Consider the following 13,812-nt stretch of genomic DNA (forward strand, 5'->3'; position numbering starts at 1 on the left):
GACACAGCTGAAGTGGCAGGAAATGCACAAGCACATGGATTAAAACAGTGACCTACTCAGACTACTAAGCGTCTGAAAATAGTACTGGGAAGCCAATACGCTCTGTTCTTTTTCCTTCCCTAGTTCTTCAGTTTGGATTTACAACTATCTTCGTGGCAGCTTTTCCCCTAGCACCACTTCTGGCCTTACTGAATAATATAATTGAAATTCGACTTGACGCTTATAAATTTGTCACGCAGTGGAGGCGACCTTTAGCTTCAAGGGCCAAAGATATAGGTAAGTTGGATTTGGGGGTGTTTTTAAAAGATATTAATCGTCTGGTAGATAAAATTAAAAGCCACTAACTTTAGATATTTACATATAGTTTCCATGTAAGATGACTAAATCTTGCAAAATAATAATATTAGCTTTAAATAATATTAGATAACAAGTACAGTTACCTGTTTGAAAATTTATAATTTCCAGTGCTAGAGAATTGGTGCTTAAATAGATTCTCAGTTTGGTTGTTTCTATCCTAGGATGCTAGAATTTAAAAATTGGATTTATTACCACTTCCTTTTGAAAGTAGATCTTGCATTTGCTTCAGTTAGTTTTGCTCTTTCCTAAATGTCTGCCTGAGTCACAGGAAGAAGGGTCCCATTTTTCTAGAGGCAGAGATGGCTTTTGGTTTTTGACTAGATGTGCTAAGTTGAACCAGGTGTCTTTTATTCGTTTCTGCATTCGGTGCTTCATATAGAGCTGGCAGGTGCCCAGCCAGTGTGTGTGGAAGAGAATTCAGTGTGAAAAAAAAAAAGAAGAATTCAGTGTGGACGTTAGCTCAGTGGCCTCAACCTCCAGATGAAACAGACAGACATTCAGTGAGCACCTACCTTGGGTCATGCATCAGGAACTTGGTCCATAAAGATGAACTGGAAGGATCCTATACTTACCCAGAGGATCTCCTAGTCTGGTGACAGCTTGACACTGCATATGCCAGCCAGTCTTAGCAGATGGTATTTGGTACCTTATCATCAACCAGAATTCTCTCCTTATGTCTGAAGCTGATTGAGTTTTAAGTCATGAGCATTGGCACGTGCATGCAAATTTCTTCAGTGTCAAGGTGTTTACAAGCAGAAATCTTCCTTCTGGTTGCAAGTATCAGTATTTGGAATGATGGAAAGACCCATGGAAAGGACTATTGAGAATTAGTTACCCCGTTGTTTTCATACTTATTTGCCTCTGCTGTTGTATATGGAATTAACTAACACTTCTCTTTGAATAGGAATTTGGTATGGGATTCTTGAAGGCATTGGAATTCTCTCCGTTATTACAAATGCATTTGTGATAGCGATCACATCTGACTTTATCCCTCGCTTGGTGTATGCTTATAAGTATGGACCTTGTGCGGGCCAAGGAGAAGCTGGGCAAAAGTAAGTTTGCCGTAAAGCCATCATGGAATCCCCATTCCCTAGCCATTGTGTATGGTTGGACACCCAAGTCCAGGACAAGAAGGCTTGTTGTAGGGAAGGTGGAATTATTGGGAGTCATATAGATCATAAAAGTTTTAGATGGAATCAAATGTGAGAAGAGCAATTAATCATTTTCCCACTCTTGCCCACCATGAATTTAAAAATGTGTGGTATGCTGTGTAGCAAAAAGAAAGTAGTACATGATGTATAGTTATGCCATTTTTATGAGTTTGTAAAAATATAATTTGATTCCCTTTGTGCCATTAGGTAGACTCTGCAAATTTTATATGGGAAATATGCAACCACATGCCAGGTACCCATAAAGTACTCAATAAATACTTGTGGAATAAGTAACTGAATGCTTCTTTCCTGGCTACTGACTTGACCAGTGTCAATATTATCATAGGCAAAGTGGGTAAACTTAACTCCCTGAGAGATCAGTTCTATAGCATCACCTCAGTGATCCCCAAAGCTGTATTTCTGGTCAGATAAAGCCTTGACAATATCATAACATGTCCCCTAGCTTTCCCTTCTATTAATACATCCTTGGGAAAAAAAGATATAAAAAGTCCTAACATACTTCAATGGGAAATAATACAACAACCCTGTTTGGTTAATGTCACAATAATCTAATTGTGAGGTTTAAATGTCTGTAGCTCAGAGTGGAACGTGTGTTGGCGTCACAGGATCATTTCAGTGCCCTAGAAATCATCTCACTTGGGCTATTGCTTATTCACACAAGCAGCCCTGCCTCTTGGCTTACTGGTTTGAGCCAAATTAATTCATCATCTGTAGCTATTATAGTTCCATCAGCCCTCAAGGAGGACACTGCTACCAAACAGAGTTGGCTGAATTCATGCATGTGTAGTCTAGGTCCAGCTCACAATCCAGTTATTTGAGGAAATTTCTATAAAGTTCATTACTACATTAGCCACGTGCTTGTTAAACATGTATACTCTAGCAACTTTAAGTGAGCATACCTTCCCATTTTAAGAAAGATTTAAAGACTTAAGTTGTACTATGTATGCATTTCTTTCTAACTGAAACCGTTGTCAACATTTTGTGCTTGACTTAGCCTAGAAAAGCTTACCTATGTTCAAGCCACATTCACGTATGTTTTGATTCTCAAAACAATTCAGGGAGTGAGGACATGTATTATTACCCTCATTTTGAAGCGCAGAAAGAGATTGAGAGATTAAATCCAAAATTAATTACAAGGCAGGCCTCATCCTGAACCTCATAGCTCTCAAGGCCTGTGCCAGTAAACCATTATCCCACTCATCAATAGTCAACTCTGTGGGGTTTAAATTCCAGTGGTTATTCCCATTCTTCCCTTATTTCAAATACTGTGAAACCTGTCTTGTTCTAGAGGGAACCAAAAAACAAAATAGCAACATTATGAACAGTTAATAGTGAATCAATTCTTTAGACTTTTGGCAGCCTATTAGATTTAAGACAGTGTTCATGGTGATTAGGATTTATCTAAATGGCCTCATTTCAGTTTTATTGTGTCCTCCAGGCAGCACCCCCTTTTTTTTAAACAACCTTTCTCTTAACCTTTGCCACCTTCAATATTTATACATCTACTTTTTAATCTTCTACTCCATTGTTCATTTTTGTTTTCAAGTAGTTACATTTGTCTGTTTCTCCAGGAATCTTATTTTCTGCCCCGCCAGCTACTCTATTATCCTTTTCAGGTTTCTTCTTTTTCCAATTTAAAAATACTTCAGAGATGACTGAACTCATAGAGGAGCAGCGTTATCAAATTTTAGATGTCATAGGCTTCTAGGGTAGCACGTGCAGTCATAGTCAAATCCCACTCATGATTTAATCCAGTTGTAGAAATGTCATATTTCAATTTAAACTGACCCTAAGTCAACAGTACTCCAACGAGACCCATCACCTTTCTCCAAACTTCCAGGTTTCCTTCAGGCCTCCTTACCTTTCAGGCTTCCCTGGCTCCTCCACAGATGAGAATTTCAAGCCTACATCCAGGGTCATTCAGTTCACAGGCCCCTTGTCCCTATGACAGCGTGCTTCAGTTATTCTTAGTCATGTGTTCCAACTAGTCTCTCCACCAGCACAGATGCTCTGCAGACAAGTCTTCAGTGACACAGTGGGGAAGACAGTCTCATTTTCAGCCAGATCTGGAACACTGTGGTTTGAGGCATGGTCTCCACACCATGGGTACACAAGAGTATTTCAGATGTCACCTTCCCTCTTAAGACACTCTGTCTTTCCTGCTGCCTGTGATCAGACTGTTTATTGATTATAAAATGAAGTCACTTCCTCTTTGAGGGTATCTTCCCAGGGGCCCTTTAAAAAAGAGCTTGCTGCTGCTGCTGCTGCTGCTGCTAAGTCGCTTCAGTCGTGTTCGACTCTGTGCGACCCCATAGACGGCAGCCTACCAGGCTCCCCTGTCCCTGGGATTCTCCAGGCAAGAACACTGGAGTGGGTTGCCATTTCCTTCTCCAATGCATGAAAATGAAAAGTGAAAGGAAGTCGCTCAGTCATGTCCGACTCTTAGCAACCCCAGGGACTGCAGCCTACCAGGCTCCCCCATCCATGGGATTTTCCAGGCAAGAGTACTGGAGTAGGGTGCCATTGCCTTCTCCGAAAAAAAGAGCTTAGATAACTGAAATCACCTCTGGGCAGACATCAGAAGGCAGAAATTGTGAAATAAAATTGAAGGTGCAAATTATAAAATCCTGCCAATCAGAGTTAAAATTTCAATCAACAAACTAATTTTTTTTTCCCAGAAAGCACAAATAACCGATTTTATCAGTTTGATCCCTTACCCTCAATGAATGCATCAAACTAATTACTTTGGTATCAGATAGACATAGATTACAGTTTGGGAACTTTCTCTTACAGTTTGCCAACATTCTCTAAGGATATATGCAGGCCCAAGAATTACTGTGAGGTATGTACCTGGTGTACATGATGTAGTGATAAATAAAATCAAGCTAATTTTCCTGTAGAAATAGTGATCTCATAAGGAGTTACAGACTTGATCAAGGACACTGCTCAAATTTTCACAGAATGGGTTATGAATATCTGAATGAACTATATTTATAAACTATAAATTAATTAAATAGATCAACATCATAAGTTGTATTTCAAAAGATAAAGCTGATGGTTAAGTGAAAGTGTTAGTTGCTTAAGTCATTTATTATAGTCATCTAAAAAACATGTCTAACTTTAAATGCACAAACCTGATCTCATTTCCCCTGGATTTTTTGCCCTTTCACCCCATGCTTTGTGAGTCACAATGCCTAAAACCTCAAAAGCAAATTTATTTTGGCAGAATTCAAAGATACTCTGCAGTGAGTTTGACCTGGAATCAACAGATTCAAAAGTCAACTTCTCATTCTGTTCTCTCCCAGATAATAGTTAGAGTAAGTATAATAATGAGTGTGTGTGTTAGTCACTCAGCCGTGTCCAATTCTTTGTGACCCCACGGACTATAGCCTGCCAGGATTCTCTGGAATTCTCCAGGCAAGAATACTAGAGTGGGTTGCCATTCCCTCCTCCAGGGGATCTTCCCGATCCAGGAAATTGAACCCAGGTCTCCTCCACGACAGGTAGATTCTTTACTGTCTGAGCCACCAAGGAAGCCAAGTATAATAATTATCTCTAGTTCATCCTTTTCCCCCATAGTAAAGGATGGAAAGCAGTAAATAATGAGTAGTGTTAAAACCAAAATTCTCACGTTTAAAATGTCTTCTCAGACATTTGGACAAGGTATGCACTCTAATTCAAACAATGCTGCCTTTCATAAGACGTTTTTCTGAATCTCCTTTCTTAGCAATGCCTGCGGAGGCTACCTGCCAGCCCCTTAAGGAAATTTTTATTTTATGTTCCCAGGAAACACCTCTTCTGTTTGATACCTTTTTCTCCATTCCTCTCACTCCTCCCTGATGATCAGTGCAGCCTCATCTTCCCTGTGTCTCACTGGGAGCTGGGGCTGAGCCACACTGAGGGTACACAGACCACCGGGCAACAGCCTGAATAGCAGACCTGGGGTCTGCCGCTGCCTGCGGCCTTCCTGCCGTAACAGGAGGCCACTGCGCTGACGCGTGGCTGCCACTAGGCATGAAGCACATCATACAGCAAAGCGCAGGAAACCTCAGTTCCCTGAGCTGATGGGCGTCCCAACTATTTGATGCTGGCAAGCCAAGATTCTCCCACAGTGGAGACAGAGAACTGCCTAGACACTTCAGCATCAGCAGCCCTCCTCCTCCTCTGGTTATGAAAATAACATGGAAAAAAGACTTATACAGTTGACAATTATGTATGTATGTACTGGCTTCACATGTAACGCTTTGGACCCAGAGGGAGTACATGCCCACTAAAGGCATATTTTCAGCTTGATTTATGAGTGACATCAAATGAATATGCTTAATAAACAGTTTAGTGACATATCCCTTTTATTTTGAGGCTTTAAGGTGTTCAGCCCATGAGACAGATGTTTCATTTGAATTTAAGTTCTCAATTGAGGTTTTTGAAACGGAGCCGCCATTAGACAAGCAGCTTTAATATTAGTAAAGCTCAGGGCTACTTTATGAGAGAAGAGTGTGGGAGGGCCTGAAAATAATTATTCCATTTCAACAAGGGCCTGTTTTTTGCCAGTTTCCAGAGCACCTTTCCCTTCCCATAGCCCAGCTCCTGAGAAGACTCTGCTCTGTATTTCACAAAACCGGCTCCCTCTCTGACAACTAATTATCACCAAGATACTGATTTGTTTTCATGTCATGTTCTAGGCAGTTCATAAATGAGGGAGAAATCATTTCAAATTACCCTTTTAAGGAGTGATGGGGAGGCCTGCTACCAGTGGGAGAAGGGCATGTTACACACACACCGATCATTACTTTCACTCATGAGTGACTTGACAAATGAGCCCTTCTGCTTGGTCCACTTAAGGCCAGCCTTTTCTTCACATACAGAACCCATGTCCTCTCAGAACTATACCTGTGTCATCACTTGGGTTTGATATTCAGCAGCTTTGATTAATCACATCAGACATATTAATGAGAAGAGTCTGAAAGCCATTATTTATTCTTTCAGTTGATGATAACTATTTGTTGACCTCTTGCTAGGTGCATGCAATAAAATGAGTAATAGCCACTCACGTTTATTAAGATCTGGCTGTATGCTAAGCAGTATATCAGAGTATATAAGCAGTACATAAGCAGGTATGTTTTGCACACATCATTCTATTCCCACAGTGACCCTATGAGGTGGCACTTTTGTTGCTTTAAAGAAGTTGCATAATTTGTCAATATGATATGGCTAGAAAGCAGCAAAGCTACAATATATGACCCTAAAGCCCAAGTTTCTTGTACTGTAATATACTGAACCCCCAGCACAGGCTGAAAGCCATGTCCTCAAGAAGCTTATAATCCTAGGTAATAATTTTATTCCTGATCCATCTTCTAGACCTTGATAGAACCCCTGGTACTTTAGGTCCCCTCCAATCAAATCCATTAAATTCAATATTTACTGGATTCCTACACTGTGTGAGACTATCCTAGAATACCAAAGTATCGATGACACCTCTTTTGATCCAAAAATAAAAAACACTACAGTCCAAAGGAGAAGACATACATGTATGCAGCCAACTCTAGGATAAGCTATATGGCCTATATAAGCTATAAGCTAAATACAGCAGGACCACAGAAGGGAATGAAGCTTCTGACTAGGCATATTAGGACATCTTCACACAAGAGATGGCATCTCAGCTAGCCATCGGAGGATGGACACTGTTACCACTTGTACGAAATGAGTAAGGAATCCCAACAGAAGCAGAGGCATGAAGGCATATGATACATGAAGGAAACAGTCTAGCATGATTGTAGCATGGATGAATTGGGGAAGGGGTGTCATATCCATGCCGATTATATTCAGGTCATTATAAGAAAGCATGTGCTGTGCTCATTCACTTCAGCCGTGTCCAACTCTTTGCAATCTATGGACTGTAGCCCACCAGGCTCTTCTGTCCATGAGATTCTCCAGGCAAGAATACTGGAGTGAGTAGCTATGCTCTCCTCCAGGGGATCTTCCTGACCCAGGAGTCGAACCCATATCTCTGGCATCTCTTGGATTGCAGGGAGGTTCTTTACCTACTGAGGCACCTGAGAAACCCCACATAAGAAAGTATAGACAACCAGTAATGAAGGAATGTGATTATGTGTACATGTATGTGTGTATTTATGAAAGAAGTAGTGACCTAATTTATACTGATTATGCAGTGCTTTCACCGTTTCACCAAAGCATTGTTTGGGGTAGTGCTGTTCTATATGATGATTCTGCACAAAAAGGACCAGAACAAAAGAAATGACTTGTTTCTCATTTAACATAGCCAGGGTTTTTCAGTGTATTCCGGCTTGAGTGCTGTGACAAGAGAGGGCCAGGTAAGACACCTATAACTGCAGGAATTTCTAGCAAGTAGACCCTCAGTGGATTGGATGCAAAGGTGATCAGAGGCCTAATTACAGAACCTGTTTTCACTTTTAGGTGCATGGTTGGCTACGTGAATGCCAGCTTGTCTGTATTCCGGATTTCTGACTTTGAGAACAGGTCTGAACCTGAGTCTGATGGCAGTGAGTTCTCGGGGACGCCTCTCAAGTACTGCAGGTAAGTGCAGCACAGTTACCCTCAGCTGGGCTGGCTCTGTCGTGGGGAGGTGTTGCTCAGATAACAGCCTTTTTGACTGAGCGGCTTTAAAGCAGGGATCCTCAAACTTAACTATACATTACAGTCCTCTGGAGGATTTTTAAATCTCTTCACCAAGCTGTGACCCAGACGGAGTAAAACACAATCTCGGAGGTGAGTCCCAAGCTTCTAGATCCAGGAAGCCCATGTAAGAGGAACCCAAAGAGATCCCCACTAAGACATCATAGTTAAAGTGTCAAAAGTTAAGAGAAGTAGAGAATATTAGAAGCAGCAGAGAAAAGCAGCTCGTTACACATAGGCATATCTCATTTTTGTGCTCTTCACAGATGCTGCATTTTTTAAAGGTTTAAGGTTTGTGATGTCTCTGATAGCTCAGTTGGTAAAGAATCCACAGGAGACCCCGATTTGATTCCTGGGTTGGGAAGATCCACTGGAGAAGGGATAGGCTACCCACTACAATACTCTTGGGCTTCCCTTGTGACTCAGCTGGTAAAGAATCCTCCTGCAATGCGGGAGACCTGGGTTCAATCCCTGGGTTGGGAAGATCCCCTGGAGAAGGGAAAGGCTACCCACTCCAGTATTCTGACCTGGAGAATTCCATGGTCTGTAGAGTCCATGGGGTCGCAAAGAGCTGGACGGGACTGAGCAACTTCCACTTCACTTCACAAGGTTTGTGGCAATCCTGGGTTGAGAAAGTCCATCAGTGCTGTTTTTCCAAGAGCATTTGATCACTTTGTGACTCTGGCACATTTTGGTAATTATCACCATATTTCAAATTTTTTCATTATTATATTTGCTGTGGTGACCTATAATCAGTGATCTTTGGTGTTACTATTATAATTGTTGTGGGGTGCTACAAACCATGCCCATGTAAGAAAGACAGTGGATTTACTTGATAAATGTTATATGTGTTCTGACTTACTTTTTCCCTGCTCTCCCTCTCCTTGGACTCCCCTCTTCCCTGACACAAGAATATTGAAATTAGGCCAAATAACAACCTTTCAATGGCCTGTAAGTGTTCAAGAGGAAGGAAAGCCTCACATCTCTCACTTTAAATTAAAAGCTAGAAATTAAAATTAAAAGCAAGAAATTACTAAGCTTAGTGAGGAAGGCATGTTGAAAGCAGGGGTAAGCCCAAAGTTAGGCATCTTAAACCAAACAGTTTGCCAGGTTATAAATGCGAAGGAAAAATTCTTGGAGGAACTTTAAAGTGCTACTCCAGTGAACACCCAAATGAGAAGTAAAACACCCTTATTGATGATCTGAAGAAAGTTTTAGTGATCTGTACTAAAGATCAAACCAGCAACAACCTTTCCTTAAACCAAAGCTTAATCCAGGGAGAGACCCTCACTCTTTCAATTCCGTGAGATCTGAGATAGATGAGGAAGCTACAGAAAAGTTTGAAGCTAGCAGAGGTTGGCAGAGAAGGCAGTGGCAACCCACTCCAGTACTCCTGCCTGGAAAATCCCAGGGACGGAGGAGTCTGGTAGGCTGCCATCTGTGGAGTCACACAGAGTCGGACACGACTGAAGTGACTTAGCAGCAGCAGCAGCAGCGATTGGTTCATGAGTTTAATGAAAGAAGCTACCCCTATAACATGCAAGTGCGAATGTAGCAGCTGCAGTTATTTATCCAGATCTATCTAAAATATTTAATGAAGGTGACTACTGTAAACACAGATTTTAAAGATAGATGAAACAGCCTCTATTTGGAAGAAGATGTCATCTAGAACTTTCATAGCTAGAGAAGAGAAGTCAATGCCTGACTTCAAACTTCAAAGGACAGGCTGACTGTCTCATTAAAGAGTTAATGAAGCTGGAGACTTGAAGTTGAAGCCAGTGCTCATTTACCATTCTGAAAGTCCTAGGGCCCTTAAGAATTATGCTAAGTCTACTCTGCAGGTGTCCTATAAATGGAGCAATAAAGCCTGAATCACAGAAAATCTGTTTACAACATGGCTTTCTGAATATTTTAAGCCCACTGTTGAGACCTACTGCATAGAAAAAAGGTTCCTTTCCAAACACTGCTGCTTAAGACAGACTAAATGATAAGAGTAGAAGGATGTGAACTCACCTCTTCTTACAAAAACACCAAAGTCACAAATAACTGCTGAACAACCATCAACTAATAACTACAGAAACCTACAAAAATAGATATTCTACAACCAAAAATAAAGAAGAAGCCACAACAGGATAGTAGGAAGGGTGCAATCATGATAAAATCAAATCACAGCCACACCAAGTGGGTGACCCACAAACTGGAAAAGAATTATACCACAGAAATTCTCCCACAGGAGTGAAAGTTCTAAGCCCCATGTCAGGGTCCCCTGCAATGGCAGGCAGAGCCCCAGAAAATCTGGCTTTGAAGGCTAACAGGGTTTGATCACAGGAATTCCACAGGTCTGGGGAAAACAGAAACTCCCACTCTTAGAGGGCACACACAGGGTCTTGTGTGCACCAGGACCCAGGGAAAGAAACAGCAACCTCATAAGAGCCTGGGTCAGACCTACCTGCTAGTATTGGAGGGTCTCCTACACAGGTAGGGGGCAACTGTGACTCACTACAGGGACAAACACACAGTCAATGTAGTTCTAAGGAGTACTCATTAGCATCAGCCTTCCTGGAGGCCATCATTTTCTCACCAAGACCTGGCCTCACCTAACAGCTGGCAGGCCAGGACTCAGGCCAAACAACCAACCAAGTGGGAACATAGCCCCACTCATCAGCAGATAGGCTGATTAAAGTCTTCCTGAGCACACAGCTGCCTGATAAACACACCTCTTAACATGGTCCTGCCCAGAGTGACAAGACCCAATTCCACCCACCAGTGGGCAGGAACCAGTCCCTCCCACCAAGAAGCATGAACAAGTCTTTTAGACCAGTCTCATCCACCAAGTTGAAGACAACAGAAGAAGAATTACAATCCTGCAGCCCTCAGAATGGAAACCACAATCACAGAAAGCTGGACAAAATAAGACAGCCAAGGAATATGTCCCAAATGAAGGAACAAGATAAAGCCTCAGAAAGACAACTAAATGAAGTGGAGACAGACCATCTACCCTAAAAAGAATTCAGAACAATGACAGTAAAGATGATCCAAGAGCTTGGAAAAAGAATGGAGGCATAGATCAAGAAGATAAATGTTTAACAAAGACCTAGAGCTAAAGAACAAACAGAGGTGAACAGTACAGTAACTGAAATGAAAAATCCAGTAGAAGAAATCAAAAGCAGAATAACAGGCAGAAGAATGCATAAGTGAGCTGGAAGACAGGGTGGTGGGAATCACTGTCACGGAATAGAATTTCTAAAAAAAGAATGAAGAGAAATGAGGACAGTTAAGAGACCTCTGGAATAACATTAATTGTGCCAACATTTGTATAACAGGGGTCCAAGAAAGCGAAAGGACCTGAGAAGATATTTGAAGAGATAATAGCTGAAAACTTCCCTTATATGGGAAAGGAGTCACTCAAGACCCAGAAATGCAGAGAGTTCCTTATGGGATAAACCCAGGGAGGAACATGCCAAGACATATAGTAATCAATTTGACAAAAATTAAAGACAAAGGAAAGATACTAAAAGCAATGAGGGAAAAACAGCAAATAACATACAAGGGAATTCCCATAAGGTTATCAGATGATTCTTCAGCAGAAACTCTGCAGGCCAGAAGAAAGTGGCACAGTGTATTTACAATGATGAAAGGGAAGAACCTACAACCAAGAATACTCTACTCAGCAAGACTCTCATTCAGATTTAACAGAGAAATCAAAAGCTTTACAGACAAGCCAAAGCTAAGAGAATTCAGCACTATCAGACCAGCTTTGCAACAAATGCTACAGGAACTTCTCTAGGTGAAAAAGAAAAGGCCACAACTAGAAACAAATTATGAAGATAGGAAATCATCCCATACACAAATATGATATCAAAACCAGCAATCTTGAGAAAAGGTGAGCACAAATGCAGGACACTGGAAATGCATGTGAAATTAAGAAACCAGCAACTTAATCGTTTATATGTATGTGTGTGTACATATATAGATTGCTATATCAAAACCTCATGGGAACCACAAACTGAAAATCTACAATAGATACACACAAATAAAGAAAAAGGAATCCAAACACAACTCTAACGGTAGTCATCAAATCACAGGAGAACAAAAGAGGAAGGGAAGAAAAGTGAATTACAAAAATAAATGCAAAACAATTAACAAAATTGCAATAAGAACATACATATTGATAATTACCTGAAACAGAAACAGATTAAATACTGCAATCAAGACACAGACTGGATGAATGGATACAAAAAACAAGGCCCATATATATGCTGTCTACCAGGTGGCTCAGTTGATAAAGAACCCACCCACAAACACAGGAGACAAGAGATGCAGGTTCGATCCCTGGGCCGGGAAGATCCCCTGGAGAAGGAAGTGGCAACCCACTCCAGTATCCTTGCCTGGGAAATCCCATGAACAGAGGAGCCTGACAGGCTATAGTCCACAGGGTTGCAGAGAGTCAGACACCACTGAGTGCACGTGCACACACACACATAAAGACCCACTTCAGATCTAGGGACACAGTCAAACTGAAAGTGAGAGGATGGAGAAAGGTATTCCATGCAAATGGAAGTCAAAGGAAAGCTGGAGCAGCACTACTCATATCAGACAAGATGGACTTTAAAGACTGTTACAGGAGACCAAAGAAGAGGACTACAAAATGATCAAGAGATCAATCCAAGAGGAAAATACGACAATTGTAAGTACACATGCACTCAACAAAGGAGCACCTCAATACATAAGGCAAATACTAATAGCCATAAAAGGAGAAATCAACAGGAACACAATAATAATGGGGGACTTTAACACCCCACTTTCATCAATGGACAGATCATCCATATAGAAAATCAGTAAGGAAACACAGGCCTTAAATGACAGACCAGATAGACTTATTTATATTTATAGAGCATTCCATCCAAAACCATCAGAACACACATTCTGAAGTGCACATGGAGCATTCTCCAGTTTGATCACATGCTGGGCCACAAGGCAAGCCTTGGTAAATTTAAGAAAACTGAAATCATATCAACCATCTTCTCTGATTATGAGATTATCAGCTACAACAACAACAAAAAAAACTAAAAAAACACAAACACATGGAGGTTAAACAATATGCTCTTGTACAACCAATGGATCACTGAAGAAATCAAAGAGAAAATTGAAAAAAGAGAGACAAATCAAAACAAAAGCAGGATGATCCAAAACCTGTGGGATGCAGCAAAGGCAGTTCTAAGAAGGAAGGTACAGCAATGCAGTCTTACCTCAGGAAACAAGAATCTCAACCGAATCTTACACCTGAAGCAACTAGAGAAAGAAGAACAAACAAATTCCCAAAGTTGGTAGAAGGAAAGAAATCATAAAGATCAGAGCAGAAATAAATAGAGACAATGAAAATAATAGAAAAGATCAACGAAACTAAAAGCTGATTCTTTGAAAAGGCAAACAAAATTGATAAATCTTTAACCAGACTCAGCAAGATAAAAAGAGAGAGGGCTTGATAAAATAAAATGAGAAATGAAAAAGGAGAAGTTACGATGAACACGACAGAAATACAAAGGATCAGAAGAGACTACTACAAGCAACTATATGCCAATAAAATGGACAACCTAGAAGAAATGGACAAATTCTTAGAAACTACAAT

At 40.9% G+C, this 13,812-nt stretch overlaps 1 protein-coding gene across 13 annotated transcripts in view; it reads left to right on the forward strand.

Moving 5' to 3' along the window:
* ANO4 (anoctamin 4) overlaps positions 1 to 13,812 on the forward strand; it is a 433,131-nt gene that overhangs the window by 393,599 nt on the left and 25,720 nt on the right. For all 13 annotated transcript variants that reach the window (XM_018048154.1, XM_018048157.1, XM_018048156.1 and 10 more), the window contains 3 exons: positions 124 to 276; positions 1,262 to 1,409; positions 7,965 to 8,084. In XM_018048154.1, the coding sequence (XP_017903643.1) occupies positions 124 to 276; positions 1,262 to 1,409; positions 7,965 to 8,084 (421 nt within the window). The remainder of the gene's footprint in view (positions 1 to 123; positions 277 to 1,261; positions 1,410 to 7,964; positions 8,085 to 13,812) is intronic.

This window comes from Capra hircus, chromosome 5 (assembly GCF_001704415.2).
Source record: "Capra hircus breed San Clemente chromosome 5, ASM170441v1, whole genome shotgun sequence".
In the NCBI taxonomy this organism is placed as follows: Eukaryota; Metazoa; Chordata; class Mammalia; order Artiodactyla; family Bovidae; genus Capra; species Capra hircus.